Genomic DNA, 22,465 nt, shown 5'->3' on the forward strand with positions numbered 1-22,465 from the left:
TGTTTTTTGATGGCTGTAAAACCCAGTATAAAAGTTTTGCTACTTTTCAGTCTTTCGTTATGCCATAGCTTCACTGGAGATTAATGCCTATATAATTCTACTCTCAGCAAGTGTATTTTAGTTTTAATTTCATAATTTCAGATAGAAATTAAAGGACAGAAAGGGACAAAACGACAGAAAGAAGCAGGAGAGACCGGATAGGACTGTTTCCCTGCTAATGAACCTTTCCATGGTGCTTCTAGGTGTTGGCTAGGGACTCAGATCTTGTCTCCTGTTCAGTATAAAATATGCACTCTAACTGCTGAACCATCTCCCAGCACCTTTGATATTTTTTAATTTGTTACCAGTTGTATTATAGTTGCATGATGAGGTGCAATCAACTATAAAAATATCAACTGGCTATATAAGCAAATACATGAATCTCAGAAACACTGTATCCAGCAACCTTAGCCAGACACAAAGAGTGCATACTGTGTAAGCTTGTTTTTATGAAGTCTCAGAACCAGCAAAATTACTCTGGTTGCTTATGAGGAAGGAAGAAATTAACTAGTAAAATAACATAGGAAATGTTTTGGGCAGTATGGAAGTGTCCTGTCTAGATCTCAACGAACTCATCATGCTAAGCATGTAATACATTTTGGGTTTGAAAATACTTCGTGGGGCCTGGTGGTGGACACCTGTTATATGTGCAAGGACCCTGATTCAAGCCCCTGGTCCCCACATTTAGGGAGAAAGGTTTGTGACTGGTGAAGCAGGCCTACAGGTGTCTTTCTCTCTCCCTATCTTTCCCTACCTTCTCAAGTTTCTAGATGTCTATATCCAATATAAAAAGATAATAAAAATTTAGAAAAATGAATTAGGAAAAAGAATTACTTCCTCATCTAGGGTAGATGTAAATGTTCCGAAAAATATTTACAATCCCAGTTGGTTTTAAATTATAATTAAAAACTAAGAAGCAACTTTAGTGACCAGATATGGGTTTATTCCCTTTTAAATAGTATGTACATTTGTTTCAGAAACAGATCATTCATTTGCCATGTAGACTAAAAGACTTAGGATATATATATATATATATATATATATATATATATATATATATATAGAGAGAGAGAGAGAGAGAGATTTTTAATTTGCTAAAATGTTAATATATTCATTTTTCAGCTTATTAGAAATACTAATTTCAGAATATAAATTGTACAATTTGGTATATTTATTAAGCAGTCCTTACTATAGCAAATGTTCCAAGAAATAACTCACTGAGTAGGGTATGTGCCAAATCATGTATTTATACACAGCCCAGACTTTACCCCAGGAGGTACATAGGACAGGCAGTGACACTTGACACTGCATTGGTGCTGTGGTGTCTCTCCTGTTTGTAAACTTGGGCATCTCCAAAACAAAATAACAATAACACATGCATGGGGGCCAGGTGGTGGCACACCTGGCTAAGCACACACATCTCCACGTGCAAGGTCCTAGATTGGAGCCTCTGGACCCCACCTGCAGGGGAGAAGCTTCATGAGCAGTCCAACAAGCACTGCAGGTGCCTCTCTGTCTCACCCTCTCTGTCTTCCTCTCTCCCCTCAGATTCTGTCTGTTCTGTCCAACAAGCAAGCAAACAAACACGTGCCTCATAAACTTCCTTGAATAAGTAAATTGTAATGTCTGGAAGTCCTTATCTCTCCCTCTGTAGCCATCTCTCTAGATTCCCTATTGGCTCATTTGTCATTATTCAGATACTTCTCCATATATTTTGATTAGAGAAAAAAATATGTGATGCTTATGTTTACCAATTTAAATGTCAGTTTTCCTGCTTGCAGAGAAAGAACACTTTATAACCTCTGATCAGTTAAGGTAAAGAAATAATGCTTTTGTATAGTACTGATAATACATCATGACTTTTGTGATGGTTTGTTTTTTTCCCAAATGTTTACTTACTTTACCAATTCATACATACATTTTTATTTTTATTAATTAATTATTATTATTATTATTTTTTGCCTTCAGGGTTATTGCTGGGGCTCGGTGCCTGCACCATGAATCCACTGCTCCTGGAGGCCATTTTTCCCCCTTTTTGTTGCCCTTGTTGTTGTAGCCTTGTTGTGATTATTATTGTTGTTGATTTTGTTCGTTGTTGGATAGGACAGAGAGAAATGGAGAGAGGAGGGGAAGACACAGAGGGGGAGGGAAAGATAGACACCTGCAGACCTGCTTCACTGCCTGTGAAGCGACTCCTCTGTAGGTGGGGAGCCCGGGGCTTGAACAGGTCTGGACACTGGTCCTTGCGCTTTGCGCCATGTGTGCTTAACCCACTGTGCTGCCGCTCAACTCCCCAATTCATACATTTCTAGATCAATTAAAATGCTACCAAAGTTCAAGAAGTTGTAGAGAGAGAGGGAGAGGGAGAGGGAGAGGGAGAGGGAGAGGGAGAGAGAGGACATTACCGTGCTGGAATTAGAACCAGCCCTACTCCAGAATGGCATACTTTACGGTATTTAACATATTTCAAAGACTGCATCTCCAGGTGTAGTCACATTTCATGGTAAACTGGGGTTGATGCTTCAACAGATGTTTGGGTGCTGGCGATAGTTCAACCTGTAATACTCAGTAAGCCAGAATCTTAGGAAGCAGAGGCCTGCAAAAACACTTAAGAACTTACTAGGAAGGGAGCAGAGCTTTGATGCACCCAGTGTGCAGACTGCAGTTCAAGCCCCCACTCCCCACCCACCAAGAGAACATGTCAGGAACAGTGAAGCAGGTCTGCAAGTGTCCATCTTTCTCTCTCCCTCTCAATTTCTCTTTTGTCCTCTCTAATAAAGTAGAAATAAAAAAAAAACTGCTGCTAGAAGTAGTAGATTTCTTGTGCTGGCACAGAGCCCCAGTGATAACCCTGGAGGGGGAAAAAAAAAAACACTCCCCAGGTGATTCTAATTCTAAGCAGGTTTGTGTACATCTAATTTACACTTAGGAGCCCTGAGTTTGATCCCTGGCACCACATAATGAAGTTAGTAGTTCTTTGGAAACTTACACAATATATTTAGTCTAATGGAGAAAGTGCAGAGTTTAAAGGAATTCATGGAAAGGAACTTGGGTGTTAACATCAAATGGTATCAGGAAACATGATAGCAAGAGTTAGTTATATATAGCATATAACTAACACATATTTCATGAATTTCCTCTAATATGCTTGAATGGTTGAGATGAAGCTAGGAATAGCTGATAGTGTGAAAATCATTAGAATGAATAAAAAGTATTCCAAAATGGAACTAATTTCTACAAGTCTATAAATGTGGCAATTTAAGTATGTTAGGAAAGTGTCATGATTAGACAGTTTCCAACAGCAGCTCTGTTTTCTGTCACATTGATTAGTTTTGTGCTAAATGATTCTTAGACACTGAAACAAGAGTATATTCATATTTAAATTGATAATTGTCTAAAATCGAAACTTTTTTCCTATTAATTCTTTACAGCCAAATGAATTTTAACCTGGTTGTCTTTAGCTTCATTTTTGAGTCAAAGAGGGAATCAACATTTGTCATTATTACAGTGATGCCTATCTATAGAACCAGTTTCCAATTGTGGTTTTGCTAAAAATAAAAGGATTTCTCCTTGTTAAGAAAGTTAGCAGTCACAAAGCAGAGGTTCGATGTATTCACCCCTCTTCATCCTTCCCTCCTCCCCTCCCATTCCCGTGGTGCTATAGGAGCGTGTTCCAGACAGCCCATCTCCCGCACCCTCTCTGGAGGAGGGTCGAAGGCCTGGCAGTCACCCATCATCACATCGAAGCAGCAGCGTGTCCAGCTCCCCTGCAAGGACTGAGAGCTCTTCTGACAGAATCCGTAGGTCTCATACTTTTACCTGTCACCATGTTAAACTTTATTATGTGCTGCTAGACTTTCTAATCAAAATGCCCTCGTTCCAAAGAGATCTCAGTCACTATAGCTATCTCTCAGAATTATGTCTCCCAGTTTGCAAGCTTGTGAGGTATGGTTTTACATGAACAGGCTCTGATATAAACTTCCTCTGTCTGATGCTGCACATAGAGATTTAGCCATGAAACAAAGTAAGTAACCCTCTTGATTAGTTTCTGAATTTAACACAGCCAACTCTCCAGTATCCAATACCTCAATATACTGGTTTTGGATTATTCCAATCCATTCCCCCAATCCTAAACCTGCTACTTTAGTTTGAAGTTCATTAATTAAAATTTTTTTAAAAGTCATACTTGCATTCACAAAGATGTCTAAAGAGAGGAAGATAACAAATATAATTCAAAACTATTGATGTGTAAAAACTATATATCATTCATCCAGATTTTCCATAGATTAAACAGTTATGAAATCAATTCAAATTGAGGGTTTGATTGAATAACAAGTGTCTATGTCTATACCAGCCTGAATGTGCCAATTCTTATCTCAGTTAATAATAATGTATATTGTTGATGTGACTTTTATTAATTTCTAAAACATAGTTATATTTTATTTCTATAACATTATTATATCAGACATTTAATTATTGGAATTCATGGTCAATATAATTAAGAGTACAGATAAAATAACTTTCAGTTAGATGGTATTTTTTTTATTATTACAGAAATATAATGCTGTCTTTTCAATAAAATAAACACGAAGAGTTTTTGTTGATAAGACCAATATTATCATATCCTTTTCACTAGTTATTTTATGTAATAATGTTTGTAGTATAAACTTCATCTAATTACATCAAATGTTATTGAAGTTATTTGATTCTTTAAATGTTTTCATATGGAGTATAATTTCTTAGAAAGTTATGTTATAAAGGAATGTTTGGATAAAGCAGAAGTCCTCCATATGGAAGCTGTTGAGGTAAATGACAAACTATGCTGAGTTATGTGTAAAGAAATTATTTTTACAAAGTCATTTATTGAAAATTGATTCAGTGTAATTCTAAATATATATATACTTGAGTTGACCTGCCTAAAAAACTGTTTCCTTGATTTCTTAAGCAATGATTACATCTATTTATGAATTAAAATGATTGATACCTGGATCTGATAAGCTCCAACATTATTTCAAAGTCTGGGTGTTTGCTTTTTTACAAATAAGATATTTTATGTGTGCTTTTGTGTTATGCTGACTTAATGATCAATATTTTTCTCAATTCAAATGTTTTGTTAAGATCATCATCTAAAATTTACTGTTTTTTTAGAGAAGTAAAAATAGCTTTAAAAAAATATTTATTTATTCCCTTTTGTTGACCTTGTTGTTTTATTGTTCTAGTTATTATTGTTGTTATTGGATAGGACGAGAAAAATGGAGAGAGGAGGGGAAGACAGAGGGGGGGAGAGAAAGATAGATACCTGCAGACCTGCTTCACTGCCTGTGAAGGGACTCCCCTGCAGGTGGGGTGCCGGGGCCGAACCGGGATTCTTACGAGGGTCCTTGCGCCAGACCTTGCGCTTTGCGCCACACGCCACCTACCGCCTGACTCCCATAAAAATAGTTTTTGTAACACTTAAATAGAAAATATGCCCAGGGGGGCTGGTCAGTGGTGCATCAGATTAAGCACACACAGTACTAAGTGCAAAGACCTATGCAAGGACCTGGGTTCTAGGCCCTGGCTCCCCACCTACAGGAGGGATGTTTCACAAGTGGAAAAGCAGGTCTGCAGGTGTATATCTTTCTCGCTATCTCCCCTCCTCTCTCAATTTCTCTCTGTCTTATCAAATAAAATGTGAAAAATTAAAAAAAAATTTAAAAAATGGCCATCCATAGAAGTGGATTTGTAGTGAAATCACTGAGCCCCAGTAATAAGCCTGGAAGAAAAGGAAATATCTCCCAAGGACCTAGGTTCAAGCCCTGACACCTACCTGCAGGGAGAAAGCTGTACAAGTGGAGGTGTCTCTCCCTCTCTTATCTCTCTGACTCCTCTCTTGTGTTCTTTCTGTCTCTACCCAAATAAATAAAAAGATGAATAAAAATTTTAAAAAGGAAAATATGTCCGTAGAGAAATACATGAAATAATTTTGGTATATATTCATATATTTTGAATTTTATTATTTTTAATACATATAGTGGAAACAAAGAAGTTTTATATGTTTGAAGTATCATAGTTATCCAAATGGAAGTATATATATATGCACACAAGTACAGAAATATATAAATATATATGTGTGTGTATTGATATATACAGATTTACTTTAACTTATTAGCTAAAATAATTTAGACTAGGGGCCAGGTGGTGGTGCCCCTCTTTGAGCACACTTGTTACAATGCACAAGGACCTGGGTTCAAACCCGAGTCCCCATCTTCAGAGGGAAAACTTTGCTAGTGGTGAAGCAGCGCTGCAACTTTATTTTGGTCTCTCCCCCGCCCTATTTCTCCCTCCCTATTCTATTTCTGACTGTATGTATTCTATAAATAAATAAAGATAATTAAAAATAATTTAGACTAATAAAAATTTCAAATATAATGCGAAAGGTTACATATTCAACCTTTATTCAGTCGTTCTCTAATAGACATACCTTGAAAAAGACATAATGTCACCTTAGCCCTCATGTAATCATGTTTTGTTTTTTTAATTTTTATTTTATTTATAAAAAGGAAACACTAAAAAAACCATAGGACAAGAAGGGTACAGTTCCACACAATTCCCACCACCAGAACTCTGTATCCCATCCCTTCCCCTGATAGCTTTCCTATTCTTTAATCCTCTGGGAGTATGGACCTAAGGTCATTGTGGGATGCAGAAGGTGGAAGGTCTGGCTTCTGTAATTGCTTCCTCGCTGAACATGGCATTGACATGTCATCCATACTCCCAGCCTGTCTCTCTTTTCCCTAGTGGGGCAAGGTTCAGGGGAATTGGAGCTCCAGGACAAATTGGTGGGGTCGTCCATCCAGGGAAGTCTGGTTGGCATCATGCTGGCATCTGGAACCTGGTGGCTGTAAAGAGAGTTAACATATAAAGCCAAACAAGTTGTTGACTAATCATGAACCTAAAGGCTGAAATAGTGCAGATGAAGAGTTGGGTGTGTGTGTGTGTGTCTCCATTTTATAGATAGCTAGTAGGCATATTTTAGTTATATTCCAAAGAGTCTGTGGCTATACTAGTTCCCCCCCCCCCAAGCCTGAAATCTGATATGTGGGTGGATCCAAGTTTTTGTCTGGGGAGATGAAGTCATGGCTGGAAAAAAGGACCAGAAAGCTGGATCAGGGAAGAGAGTAGCTCCCAAATATGGGAAAGCTGTATAAATATTGCTGACTGTAAACCCCATCGATTTGACGTGATCTGGGGCCCATATTCAGCTTAGGAGCCTATGTGACCTCTGCATCCCTGTAGATCTGAGCTCACATTCTGTGGTCATGAGAAGGAACGTTCCAAGTTGCCCCAATATCAGGACCCATCTTCCTTGGGTGAAGCATAGAGGATGGTACATTCTCCACTGCTGTTGATCCAAGTTGAGGGCAAGGTCCTGTGGGGCCCCACAAAGGGGTCTATTTTGTTTTCCTAATAGAGATTACCAGTAACAATGGAGAGCAGAATATATTTGAGGTCTTGGCCCATCATGTCTTTTTGGGAATCTCAGGACTCCCCGAATAGGGCCCCAGCTGACGAGGTGGTCTGATAGTGACTAAAGAGTTATCATTAACGTATGACAGTCTCTTGCCCTTATTCAGCTTTGTAGTCTTTGCTTTGATAAGGTTAGCTTTGTAGTGAGTGAGGGAAGTATAATAGGAAGCAGGTGAAGAGGATATCTAAGTCTAAGTACACAGTATTTCATTATGCACATTATACTGACTCACCGCAGACTATTGTGTACTTTTACTTTCAGTTATATATTTTGCCCTTATTTATGGGTACATGTGAACATATGTCCTCTCTCATGGGACTTGGTCTATATCTAGGTTTTGGGACTTAGGAAGTGAACCACCTGGAATGGAAATAGAGAATCCTATGAAAGGAAAGGTTTCACCTGAGTAATGAGGCTGAAGGGCTGACATTCCATGCCTGCTGTCTCTGGACACAGTCTCAAGTGAAGCATGCTGAGGTGGTACTCATTACATTGATTAGGTTGGGATCAGCAGATGCAATATCATTTGGTATGAATTGAGAGAAGCATGCAGGAAAGTGAACCCCACCCTAGAGGTTTCAGGACTGTCAGAAATATAGGCTCTATAGAGAAAGTGGAAGGTTCCTGCTGTCTTAGGGTTTAAGAAGGCAATAGATAGCTATTGCTGTAATCACATTATTTGGCAATTGGGTTAACTTTGAAAAATCCCTTTGTTAGGATTTGCTGTATCATACACAACATCACCATAATTTATGTCCTTTGACATTATTTGTATATAGCTGTGCCACAAGTTGCTTCTGTTCTCCCTGGTCTAGGCTTTTAAGAGAGTCAACATATGAAAGACTCAGCCTATGGTCTATGCATTTAAAAGTTTGTGACATTCAATCATTTTTTTCCATTTCATATTAATTAAATAATGATTTATATGACTGCAAAGTAATAGGTGTGTACATAAACACCACTACCACCACCAAAAGACTGTGTCCTCTCTCATCTCCCAGCCCCCAGCCCCTGTGAAGCTGAACATTCACCCCCTCCCTCAACCCAGGGTTTTTACTTTTGTATCCTACTCCAAATTCAGTCAAATCTTGCTTTGAGCTTCCCTTTTTGCTCTTCTTTCTCAACTTCTATTAATGAGTGGGGTCATCTAATACTCCTCTTTATCTTTCTGACTTAGCTCACTTAATATAGTTCCTTCTAGCCCCATCCAAGATGGGTCAGAGAAGGTAGGTTCATTGTTCTTCATAGCTGCGTAATATTCCATTGTGTATATATACCACAGCTTTCTCAGCCACTCATCTGTTGTTGGGCACCTGGGTTGCTTCCAGGTTTTAGCTGTTACAAATTGTGCTTCTATGAACATAGGTGTACACTTATCTTTTTGGTTGGGTATTTTGGAGTCCTTGGCTAAATCCCAAAGAGACATATTACTGGGTCATATGGAAGGTCCATGTCTAGCCTTGTGAGAGTTCTCCAGACTGCTCTCCACAGAGATTGGAGATTTACATTCCCACCAGCAGTGCAGAAGGGTTACTGTGTCCCCACAACTTCTCCAGCATTTGTTGCTTCTGTCCCTTTTTATGTATGCCATTCCCACAGGGGTGAGGGGGTATTTCAATGTTGTCTTTATCTGTATTTCTCTGACAGTCAGCGACCTGGAAGCATTTTTTTCATATGTTTGTTCGACTTTTGGATCTCTTCTGTAGTGAATGTTCTGTTTGTATTTTTCTGTTCTGTCATTCTTCAGTTGTTGTGTTTTAAGTACAAGTCACGCTACTCTAAAGACCTTTCACACATGCAGTCGTCAGCCTCGGAAATTGCAACAGTGGCAACTGAAGCAAGGATTGATGCAGTTCAGCCAATACCATTTAGCCAAACAATACTTCTAGTCCAAGAAAAAATAGCAACCAAAATCAAAAGAAAGAGAAAGGAAAATAGGGAAAGCAAGAATACACACTTATGCAAATTTCCTGTCCACTCTAAAATTCTAGAGATTGCAAGAAGAGAAAGGGAAGTAGAAATGAGAGAGACAAACACAGAGAGCCCACTCCGAGTCAGATTTCTTCCACAAAATAATGCACAAATGAGTATCAGTAAATTCAGAAAACAAAAGAAGGAAGAAAAAAAAAGAGTAGTGGAAGTATTTTCTTTTTAATTATCTAGGAGGAGAGACAAAGGAGGAGGGTGGGTGGAAGAGGGAGAGAGAGAAAAACAGGTTCCTCTCACAATGGGTAGGATACCTAGTCACCTATCAATGGAAAAAACAACAACAGTAAATGTTGGTCAACCTGAAGAAGAAGGAGGGAAAAGGCACATATGTTTATAATAATAGTAACAATAAAACAAAATAGAGTAAAAAACCCTAACAGTGAGTCTGCTGTTTGGACTGTTCCGGATTGGCTGCCAGCATCCTGAGCTAAAAACAGCCAATTATAAGAAACATTCAAAAAAAAAAAAAGAAAAAGAAGAAAGAAAAGAAAAAGAAATACCTCCAGGTAGCCTTGTAGTCATGTTTTTAACCTGAAACAACTCCTTGCTTAAGAAATAAAACAAGGAATTATTCATACATGATTCATACATGATTAAAGATCAATTTCCAAAATCTAAAACTTATAGTACTATTCACTAAACTTCAAGCCTTACTCATATTTCAACAGTATTAACCCTATTTTTCCTTCTTTTCTTTCTCATATTTTTTAAATAATTTTTATTAGCTATTTACAAGATAGTAAGATAATGGGGGTATAATTCCACACCACTCCCACCACCAAAGTTTCTGTGCCCTTTTCCTTGTCCAATAGTAAGTCCCATAGTTTCCAAGGTAATAAAACAAGTTGAGTAAACAGTTTTTTCTTTTTTTCCAGGTTGTATGTTTCAGTACTCTATATCCCACATATGAGTGAAATCATCCCATAGTTGTCCTTAATTTCCTACTTCACTAAGCATCATCACTACCAGTTCCATTTGGTCCCGAATGAAACATTATAGTCTGTTTCTTTTTAACTACTGTGTAGTATTCCATTAAAATCCCATAACTTTTTTTTTTAATTTTTCAGATTCAAATTAGTGATTTTTATAGTATTGTTAAAGATTTTCCCTCCTAACGCTAAGTATTCCTTATAGGGCTTTTTCTTCCGATATTTTAAACTTTTATTCTCTAAAATGAAAATATACACATATTTGGGTAAAGATGGCTAGCCAAAGTGCAAATTGCTCTTGTTTTCATTTGCTTCTAAGCCCCTGCCTTCACTTCCTTTCTAAGTCATACTTATACCTATTACAACTTCTGATTGTCCTTCCTTCTTCCCTCTTCCCTCTAAGGTATGGGACAAAAACCAAGGCTCCTAGTCACAAAAATTTCAGGTCCTGGTGGAACTGGGATTCAGAGGTCTTTGGTTATCTTCCCTTAATGTTTCCCCCTCTGGGAATATGGACCAAAATTCTTTTGGGGGTGAGGAAGTAAGGAATTATGGCTTCTGTAATTGCTTCTTTGCTGCATATGGATCTTAGTCAGTAGACTGATACTCTCAGCTAACCTCTATCTTTCTCTATTTGAATAGAGCTTTAGGAAGGTGAGATTAGGACCCTAGGTGATGAGATGGCCTGGCATGGGCCAATATGGACATCATTAAAAAAGCCAATCTCTTGCCTCTTTCCATTTTTTTGTAATTCCTTGTTGTCTGACAATCTTAAACTATCTTCCAGTTTTTTTTTAATAATTTATTTCTTTATTGGGGAATTAATGTTTTACATTCAACAGTAAATACAATAGTTTGTACATGCATGCATAACATTCCCCAGATTCCCATTTAACAATACAACCCCCACTATGTCATTCATCATCTTTCATGGACCTATATTCTCCCCACCCACCCACCCACCCCAGAGTCTTTTACTTTGTTGTAATACTCCCAATTCCATTTCAGGTTCGACTTGTGTTTTCTTTTCTAATCTTGTTTTTCAACTTCGGGCTGAGAGTGAGATCATCCCATATATCTTCCAGTTTTTAAGGCCTTGAATTTCATTTGATATATTCTAGCCAGTATTTACAGTCTGGCCTTGAGTTAGGAAGGAAAATAGACCCATCTTGTAGTGGGATTTATGTTAACCTTAAATTTATTACATTAATTTGTTTGATAATTATAATAAGATTGTCTTAGGTACAACTGCTATAGCCAGAATATCTCTTAGACAATTGTATACTGTGCTTCTTCTAAAGATTATCAAGTGGTCACTCACATGCTTAATGGAAACATATTTGTCTTCCTTGATCTAAAAGCCTATTCAGAAGTGCATGTTGTGATTACTTATCACATTTTTTATTTTCCTCTAAACAGTCTCTTACCTGTCTCACCCTTAACAATTCTGAAGAGCACAGCCTATTTACTTCATAGAATGTCCCTACCATGGATCTTGTTTTGATGGTTTCCTCATGGTTAGGCTTAGGTCATGCATATTTGGCAGGATTCATGCAGACAGGATAGTGTACTCACCTCAGTGCATCATTTTAGGAGAGAATTTTTTTTTCTTTTTCTTTTTCTTTTTTTCTTTCTTTTTTTTTTTTACCAGATCACTCCTCAGCTCTGGTTATGGTTGTGTGAGGGATTGAACCCGAGACCTTGGAGCTTCAGTCATGAGAGCCTGCTTGCATAACAATTATGCTATCTGCACCACCTAAGGAGAGAAGTTTTTCTGCAGTACTTGTAATACTAGTTATTTGTATAATGTAACCAATTAGCAGATTTTTCCTCTGTAATATATACATGTATATATAAATATATACATGTATATATATTGCCATTATAGAAAATATGCTAAGGCTGCAAATCAAATATGTAAATATTCCTTTCTCTCAAACTTTGTCTTAACTGGGTCTACATTCATTTTTTTTAAAAAAATTTATATATTAATTTATTTTCCCTTTTGTTGCCCTTGTTTTATTGTTATTGATATCGTCGTTGTTGGATAGGACAGAGAGAACTGGAGAGAGGAGGGGAAGACAGAGAGGGGGAGAGAAAGTCGCCTGTGAAGCGACTCCCCTGCAGGTGGGGAGCATGGGCTCCAACCGGGATCATTACGCAGGTCCTTGGGTCCTTGAGTTTTGCGCCACGTGTGCTTAATCTGTTGTGCTACCTTCAGACTCCCTACATTCATTCTTACCTGGCTCAGTTGCTGCTATGGTGATTATCCAATGGTTAATCTTTTTTTTTTTTTTTACTTGAGGAATTAATGATTTAGTGAATACATTTGTTGGTACATGTGTAAAATTTCTCAGTTTTGTGCATCGTACTTTCACCTTCAGCCTAGGTCCTTCTCCACTATTGTGCACCAGAACCGGAAATCACGCTTCGCTCCCCTTCACTCCTTCCCTCCCCTTCCCTCCCCTTCCCTCCCCTCTAAGAGTGTTTTAGTTTGGTGCAGTACACCAAAAGCCAGTCTAAGTTCTACTTTGTGTTTCTCCTTTCTCTTCTTATTTCTTAAATGGTTACTCTTAATATGTTCATATGGTAGTAAAAGTATCTCTATTTTCCAGAGAAGGTAAAGTTTTATATGACAATTTCTCTTGCATATTTTTGCTCAAAATTAATACTTTCTTAGGCAATAGACTGATAAATATATTAGAGTTTGAAAGCCAAAAACATGTTTAATAATTGAAAATTTGAAAAATAAAAAGATCATGTTAATAGTTCAAAAATGTGTATGTTCATTGCTTTTTTTTTGGACGTTGTGATAGTGAGGTGCTAGGGAATGACTGCAGGGTCTTGTGGGTATGGTGTGCTGCTAAATGGACCCCTGTTTCAATTTTTCATCCTTTTCTTTTTTGAGAGGAAAATAGAAAAAAAAGAAAGAAAGATAAAGCATCACTGCTCCGCTTCCATGAAACTCCCCCAGTGCTATCCATACTACTTCCCTGTGGAGCCAGTGCTGGAACCCAGGGCCATAAATAAAGCAAGATGTTTGCTCTACTGGATGAACTCCATTCTGGTCCGTCCATTCCTTCCTTCCTTCCTTCCTTCCTTCCTTTCTTCCTTTCTTTCTTCCTTTCTTTCTTTCTTTCTTTCTTTCTTTCTTTCTTTCTTTCTTTCTTTCTTTCTTTCAAGATTTATTTATTTATTCCCTTTTGTTGCCCTTGCTGTTTTATTGTTGTTGTTCTTGATGTCGTTGTTGTTGAATAGGACAGAGAGAAATGGAGAGAGGAGGGGAAGACAGAGAGGGGGAGAGAAAGACACCTGCAGACTTGCTTAATGGCTTGTGAAGCGACTCCCCTGCAGGTGGGAAGCTGGGGGCTCCAACTAGAATCCTTCCGCCAGTCCTTGTAAAGCTTTGCACCACATGCGCTTAACCAGTTGTGGTATGGCCCGACTCCTGGTCCCTGCTTCTTTTAGCTATCTAGAAGATCTGAATTGCTAATTCACTTTTCAAATTTATATAAAATAGTTACAGAAGGACACTATATCTATAAAACTGTATTTTGTTATCTAGAGTAGAATTTGAATACTGAAATTGCTATTTCAATCTTAAATTGTTGAACACTAATTTACCCTTTCGCGTCATAGAATTTATTCATTGAACTTTATATTCACTGTGGTAGAAAAAAATGTTTAATATTAAGGTTATATTCTTGCAGAGTTAAGAGAAGATATATCCTGGAGAATGGGATTTGAAACATAAAGTTTCAAATCATTGATGGTGACTGAGTGGTATCACTATTCAAACTTATTTCAGGCTTCACAAAAATCAATTAATGTGAAATAAATTTGGAATGTAATGGTTTCATTGTTGCTATTTTTCTGTTTTTCTTCTAAGAGTAAGTATGGTTATATGAATTATCAGTAGCATTCTTAGAATTAAAGGACGACTTTACAATTAAACCATTATATTTTATTTATTTTTGAATCCAGATGACTTAAATTTCCTTGCACATCATTCATTCTATTGCCTTGTCTTTGTTCTTTTGCTTTGATTCTGATAGCTGTCCATCAGAATGGGCTGTCCATGAACCAGATGTTGATGGGTTTATCACCAAATGTACTCCCTGGACCCAAAGAAGGAGATTTGGCTGGTCATGACATGGGTCATGACTCAAAAAGGATGCATATTGAAAAAGGTAACATATCTGATTCTGTGATGTTGATTCCTACTCAGCATATGAACTAAGTTTTAATAATAGAATGAGGGCATTTCAACACTGCATGCATAGATGCCATATAAACATATTAAAGTTAAATGTTAAATATAAATTAAGACTTTAACAAAAAAGAAGTATGAATGTAATCTGCTACTTTTCCTTTGTACAACAGGTAAGTGACAGTTTACTTTCAGTATATTAAAACAGAGAGAGAATTTTTAATTTTAGTTGTTGTCCTAAGTTATTGAAAGTTTATTTTGTTCTCAGTGTTTTCAAGGTCAATTGCTATAATACTTATTTAGCTTGATATGTCAGCAATAGTATACAAATGATTTTATTACTTTTGGATTAAAAGAATCATGGTTGTTGAACCAGCTATAACATAGTAGTGAATCTTTTCATCTAAAATATTTGTGGTTTTTACAAGAATATATGTAAGAAAAAATAAAGTGTATGTGTATAAAGCTGAGAAATTTTCTTTACTTAATTATATTAGATAGAGAAAAAAGTGAAAGGAAGGAAGAGATAGGGAAAGAGAAAAAGAGATACCTGCAGCCCATTTTCACCACTTGTGAAGATTCTCCCTGCAGGTGGGGACCAGGGGCTTGAACATAGGACTCCCCAAGTTGGAGAAACTTTCATGTTTATATTTTGCTTCAGTCTCACACTTTAAAAAATATATATATATATACAATATTTATTCCCTTTAGTTGCCCTTGTTTTTTATTGTTGTAGTTATTATTGATGTTATTGTTGTTGGACAGGACAGAGAGAAATGGAGAGAGGAGGGGAAGACGGGGAGAGAAAGACACCTGCATTTCATTTTTATATTTTGTTTCAGTATCACACTTAAAAAATTAATATTTATTTATTCCCTTTTGCTGCCCTTGTTGTTTTTTTGTTGTAGTTATTATTGATGCCGTTGTTGTTGGATAGGACAGAGAGAAATGGAGAGAGAAGGGGAAGAGAGAGAGGGAGAGAGAAAGATAGACACCTGCAGACCTGCTTCACTGCCTGTGAAGTGACTCCTCTGCAGGTGGGAACAGGGGCCTCAAATGGGGATCCTCATGCTGGTCCTTGTGCTTTGCGCCACGTGCGCTTAACTCAAGTCTCACACTTTTTCACAAATGCATTTCATGCCCTATTTTCTAAAGTACTTCCATAGAGAAATTGAACAAATATTTAATATGAATGCTGAATATTTATGCCAACAGAAGAAAATTCATGATTCCAAATGGTAAAATTCATAAATTGTGAATGCAGAAGCCTCCACATGTCTTCATCTTAATTTAATATTTTATGTTTTCATGTTGATGACTTTTCCAAACATGTTTGCCTGAATTCTTAGACTGTATTTTTATATGCATATAAAGCAATTGGTGTTACAGTGAGTTTATTAAAACATGATTACAGGAAAGGTGCAATTACTGTGTTGTCAAAAAGGATTAAAATTAGAGATTAAATGGTGAAACAAAAAGAAGTGACCGGACAAGGACAATGGTAAGGTGGGGTCACTTAATTTTCTTCCTGAAAGTGATTATTCACATAGTAAAAATGAACTTACATATTTTTCCTTTTCAACATAAGAACAACTATGCTTAATCTTAATGTGTGCGTAATTGAGAAATAGATACACTAAGCGAACTTTCTCATTGTTTTGAAATTTGACATTAACTCATTACCAACTCTCTAGACTATGTATGGATTTCCAGTGTGTCATATTGTTTCTAAAAGTCTACTTATGGTACTTCCATGAGGTTATCTCCATACATGAAATAAAAGATTATGCTGTGAATTAAAAGATGATATTGCTGACAGAATAGTTCTCTTGGGTAGTGCACTCCCTTGCCTTGTGCTCAGCCTAGGTTTGAATCCACCCCCTCCCCTCCCGCATTGAAGGAAGCTTCACTGCTGTGGTCTCTTTCATTTTTCCCCTCTCTTCTCTGCCTCTTTATCTTCTATCTCAAAAAAAAAAAATCATGTTGTAATATATCGTATGTAATATGGCATATTTCCTATTTAACAAAAAGCTACCTGTGGAAATATGATGAAAATTAAGAGAATAAAACCTCATACTGCTTTATGTTTAAGCAATAATCTTTGGGAGGCTCTTATAAATTTAATCATGGGTTCTACAGGATATGTTTCATGTGGATTGAACAACATATAGATTGATTTATGACATATTTTAAGATATTTGGTTTAATATTTTGATAGAAGGGGACCGGTGGTTTCTTCTTTTAGCGTTTGCCCTTCTTCCGTAGCCAGTCAATAGCATCAGGGTTAAACACACATAGTGCTGAGTGCAAGGACCCACACAACGATCCGAGATTCACCCCCTGGCTCCTCATCTGCAGGGGAGACACTTTACAAGTGTGCAGGTGTCTTTCTCCCTCACTTTCCTCTTTTAATTTCTCTCTGTTCTAATATATATATATATATGTCAGTCAAAGTTCAGGGCACCAGTATGCTGCTCTAGCTTCGTGGGTGGGAGACAGACGACCAGGGACTCATGGCTGAGTGGAGAGCAGTATTTCTTTATTGACGTGGAACACAACGCAATCTAATCTATCTCTAATCACAATCTTGTCCTTCTCTATCTTTCCTGTCTCTCCTCTGGCGGAAGAGTCAGGAACAAAAGAAGTACATAGGATAGGGGGCGGGGAGAAGGAAGAAGTGTGAACTAGCAAGGACTAACCCAAAATCTCACAGAGGCAGGGGGAGTGAGACCAAACCAATGTAACAGAATGACCATGTAAATAGAGCACAACGTCAAGCAATGTAACAGAAGGGATCCCAGAAGCAGAACTAGAAGCATACCAACATATATATATATATATATATATATATATATTTAGAATCATGTTTAACTGCTGGGTGTAGATACATAAAAGCTAGATATGCCATTGAAGAGAACACCCAAGGAAGGTATGGTGAGTAGTGTGCTTGAAACAATAATTCCTATTGGAATTTTTCATAAATGGCCTTATATAACCTGATGCTTCAAGTTGCCTTGACTATTATTTTCATAACTATTTACACATGCACATACCTATTTCTTCTATTATTGTAATTTTGCTACCGTGGACCCTTTCCTGAAATATGTTAAGTTTATCTTGTATCTCATTTCTATTATTCTGTATTTATCCTAAAAAATGTTGATTAGAACATTTTCCTTACTTGGGAGGTCTTTCTTTATTTCTATTTCCTTAGAGTCATGTTAATACTATATTTTCTTTGAGAAGACTAAACATTCCACAGATTAATACTGATATGTACTGAATTTGTTGAAGAGTCTAAGTGGTAGTGAAGGAAGCTTAGTTAAAACACCTATGAGGATTCTACTTGTTATAGACGACAGTGTGTGGAATGCATGGATATATGTTTATGTAAAATAAATATAAAATAGAATATTCAGACCGTGGCTGCATACAAAATATCACTAATGGTACTGATAGTGTCCCAAGAGGCTCTCAATACTTGATTCATATTTAATAAATGAAGTAGGTTTTTTTTTCCTTAATATACAACCTAGAAATGTGAAACTACCATGGAATTTATCTTACATTTTCAAATGTATTTTTATTTATTTATTTATTTATTTTTTTACCAAAGCACTGCTCAGCTCTGGCTTATGGTGGTGCGGGGCACTGAACCTGCGACTTTGGAGCCTTAGGCATGAGAGTCTCTTTGCATAACCATTATGCTATCTACCCCCGCCCTCAAATGTAGTTTTGTAAATTTTAATCAGTGTTAGTACTAATATAGTAAATTTTTGGTGTGCTGTTCTTGCATATACTCATTTTCTTTCATCTCTTTCTAAGCATAATGAATTAATAGTATATACCCATAGTTTTTGAAAATTGATAGAGTCTGTTGTTGATAAATTATTTTTTTCTTTCATGGAAATATTTGTCATTTGTATCATACTAGTATTGAAAATTGTCTTACTAGGCCTATCTACAGTAAACAAGGACTTTATTGAAGGACATTGGTAGTGAAATTAATTACATGTTTGTGCCATTTTAGGCTTGAATTCCTGTTTGTAATTTGCTTCCTACCATTTTTAATCATTCAACAGGTAATAAATAACTCTTTAAAACACTGATGTTAAAAAGATAGTAAAATTAATTTGTCTAGGATCACTGTGTTCTAAAAATCTTAATTATCACTAACTTTGAAGCATTTTACGATCTTCTTAATATTAAAAAGCTGTTGCCAGGGCCAGGTGGTACATCTGGTTGAGCACACATGTTACAATGTGCCAGGACCCAGGTTTGAGTCTCCGGTCCCCACCTGTAGATGAAAAGCTTCACAAGTGGTGAAGCAGTGCTGCAGGTGTCTCTCCGTATCTTTTCCTCTCTACACCCCTTCTGGATTTCTGGCTGTTTTATTTATCCATTAAGTAAATAAAGATAATAAAAATAAAAAATAAAAAGCTTTTGCCTTCTCTCTGTTAGATAAAAATCAATATTGAAGTTCCCATTAGTTAAATAACTTAATGAATATTCAAGCATTAGAAATTACGAATATGAAGTGTTGAATAAAATTTTCACTCCTTGTTTTAAAACTAAAACCCAATGAGATAGTATTCTGAGCAAAATTCAGTGAAGTAGTATTTTGAAATTAGAGTTTAATTCATTCAAAATATAAATATGAATAATTTACTATATCAAGAAGAAAAAAATATATAGTCTTGTTGGAGTTATTATATATATAAGAAACTCATCCAAAAATTTGACTAATTGTAGAAGCTTGTAAGCCCCCCAGAAATATGTGCTATGAAGAAATGATACAGCTGATAAATTAAAAACAAAGAACAATGTCATGTTGTCTGATTCCTCCAAACACGTCTTAAGTTCTCTAGAGAGTTCTGCATTTTGAAAGTATGATACGCTGATTTTTCTTTAGTCTAAATTTAGTGGAATGAGCAGTAATAATTGACATGTCAATACTATAAATAAACTGCTTCTTTACACATCAACTCTTCTTTTTCCTTTTCATTTTATTAAAGAGGACAGAGAGAAATTGAGAGAGGAGGGGAAGATAAAGAGAGGGAAAGATAGACACCTGCAGACCAGCTTTACAGCTCTTGAAGCTTCTCTCCTGCAAGTGGGGAGTGAAGCTTTGAACCTTGCACATAGTAATTAGTGCCTCATCTGATACACCACTGCACAGTCCTTAAACATTAGCTCGTACTCATCACAGACTTTTGTATTAATATGAAACTATAGTTTTATCATGAATTTTATAGAACTTTCAACTGGCCAAATAAGTTTATGATACAGATGAATCTTTAGTATTATCTTTTTCCAGTTATCCAAAAGTTAAATATTAGTGGATAGGCCTACTGAATTCCTATTTTGCACTGATGAATTCTAGTCTTGGGATAAATATATTAAACTTATATAATTCACTGATAAATATTTACTAGATGTAAAAGCATGAGTGAAAACATATTTAGTGAAGACAAAACCTCTCTGACTTCTCTCTGCTAAAACTGTACATATGTTTTCTTAGGAAGTGTTTTTATTTTCCTTCTAGTTGGGATTAATTGTTGTTGTTTTTGTAGGAAATATGTAAACATTCTTTCCTTCATTGGTGACTTCTTGAGGACTTAACTTTATTTAGTGACTAATGTCATTTTAGAACCAGGAATAATTTAAGGAAAAACCAGATTTGTTTTAGACCATACAATTTTTCTTCAATTGCATTCTCTTCTTACTAAGCTGTGCTCAAACTCTGTTTAACCATGACTAAAACAATTTTTAAAGGTTTTTATTTAATTTCTCTGAATTGTAAGACAGAACACTAAAAGCAACAAATTTGTTAACAAAGTGGCTCTATTTGTATGTTTCTTCTTACTAATATTTTATTCTTAGCACTCAACCATATGGGTCACTTTCTTTACAAAACATTTTTTTTACTTTGATATCACTTTTCTTGAGTTTTGAATTTCTTTTATCATCACTGGGGCATCACCATTCCACACTGACTTTTTCATATAGGAAGGTACAGATAGAGATATAGACAAGAAGAATGATACCACAGGACCAGACCTGACACTGAATTGTGTCCTGACAGCCATCACTTGGGTATATACTTCCTTTTATTAATTATTTTCTATTTATTTATTTTCCCTTTTTTTGCTATTATTTTTCTTAATTATTGTGTTGTTGTTATTGATGTTGTTGTTGTTAGATAGGACAGAGAGAAATGGAGAGAGGAGGGGAAGGCAGAGAGGGGGAGAGAAAGATAGACACCTGCAGACCTGCTTCACCGCTTGTGAAGTGACTCCCCTGCAGGTGGGGAGCCAAGGGGACTCAAACTGGGATCTTTATGCCAGTTCTTTGCACCACCTGTGCTTAACCTGCTACACTACCACCCAACTCCCTAAGATAAACCTTTTACTAGTTTATGATTTAAAATCAGGCAGCCAGAGAATCAGCATTAATTCAGTAATTTAAGATAATCCTCACTATTAAATCATGATCACATATACATGATTAGATTAGTATAAAACATGTACTTTGGGTTGGGAAGTGCAAAAATTTTTAATGTCTGAGCCTCTGAGATCCCTGTTTCAATCCCTGGCACTGGCACCACCATTAGTCACAGCTGAGCAGTTCTTTGGTCTCTTTGTCTCTTTGTATCTTCCTCACTGTCTCTCTCCATTAAAATTGAATAAATAAGACCTTAAAAGAAACTCAGACTTTGATCTTTACTTTTTCTTATGCATCTGCTGACCACCCTGCCATATTCAACTTCTATGTTTCTCAAACATCTTTCACTCTTTACCTGATGGCTTGTGTTTCTTTTCTTTACTAAAATATGTATGTATGTATATATTTAATCATAAGTGATAATCCTGATATATTTCTAAACCGTAGTTTTGTTTTCTTATCGTCTTTTTGTACTTAACAAAATGTCTAACATTAGTGAAAACAATAAACATATTTTCTGAGTTAAATTATATCTGTCAGGAACACAGGACCCATATAAGTATTTCATGAAAACTCTAAGTTAATACTATCATGTTTGGGGGCCAGGAGTGCACATATCATACCGATTAAGCACTTAATATCACCATGCACAAGGGCCTGGGTTCAAGCCCCCCCAGAGGAAACACTTCATGAGCAGTGGAACAGGTCTGCAGGTGTCTATCTTTCTCTTCCTCTCACTACCTCTCCTCTCCTCTCAATTTTATATGGAAAAAATGACCACCAGAAGTAGTGGGTTTGTAGTGCAGACACTAAGCCCCAGCAATAATCCTGGTGGAAAAAAAATAAACCACCTATCAAATTGATCTACTGAGTATGTGGCTTTGAGTCATAAATGACACTAGAGGCACTCCGTAGATGGTAGAATAGTCCTCTGATGCTTCTCATTCTATGTCTCCACTTTAACTTTGAGAAAACTTTTTAAAAGAATGAAGAATTGGGGGCCAGGTGGTGGCACACCTGACTAAGTGCACACATTACAATGCTCAAGGACCCATGTTCGAGTCCTGGACCCCACTTGCAGGGGGAAAGCTTTGTGAATGGTGAAGAAGAGCTGCAGTGTCTCTCTGTCTCTCTCCCTGTCTATCTGCTCCTTCCCTTTTGATTTCTGGCTGTCTCTGTCAAGTGAATAAAGATTTAAAAAAAATGAAAAAAAAAGAAAAACTGAACTGGAGGCGGGGGCATGTAGCATTTTCATACTAGGTTTCAGTTCATTTCGACTGTGCCATATAAAATTGAAATTGAAATAGTGAACAGGGAAAAATCTCAGCTGGAAGAGCACTGGGC

General features: G+C 36.6%; 1 protein-coding gene across 4 annotated transcripts in view; it reads left to right on the top strand.

Annotated features, from left to right (window-relative positions):
• The window catches only part of DACH1 (dachshund family transcription factor 1), a 488,759-nt gene that overhangs the window by 345,361 nt on the left and 120,933 nt on the right, over positions 1–22,465 (top strand). For all 4 annotated transcript variants that reach the window (XM_060191413.1, XM_060191414.1, XM_060191415.1 and 1 more), the window contains 2 exons: positions 3,704–3,839; positions 14,523–14,657. In XM_060191413.1, coding sequence (XP_060047396.1) covers positions 3,704–3,839; positions 14,523–14,657 — 271 coding nt within the window. The remainder of the gene's footprint in view (positions 1–3,703; positions 3,840–14,522; positions 14,658–22,465) is intronic.

Source organism: Erinaceus europaeus, chromosome 5, assembly GCF_950295315.1.
Source record: "Erinaceus europaeus chromosome 5, mEriEur2.1, whole genome shotgun sequence".
Taxonomy (NCBI): domain Eukaryota; kingdom Metazoa; phylum Chordata; class Mammalia; order Eulipotyphla; family Erinaceidae; genus Erinaceus; species Erinaceus europaeus.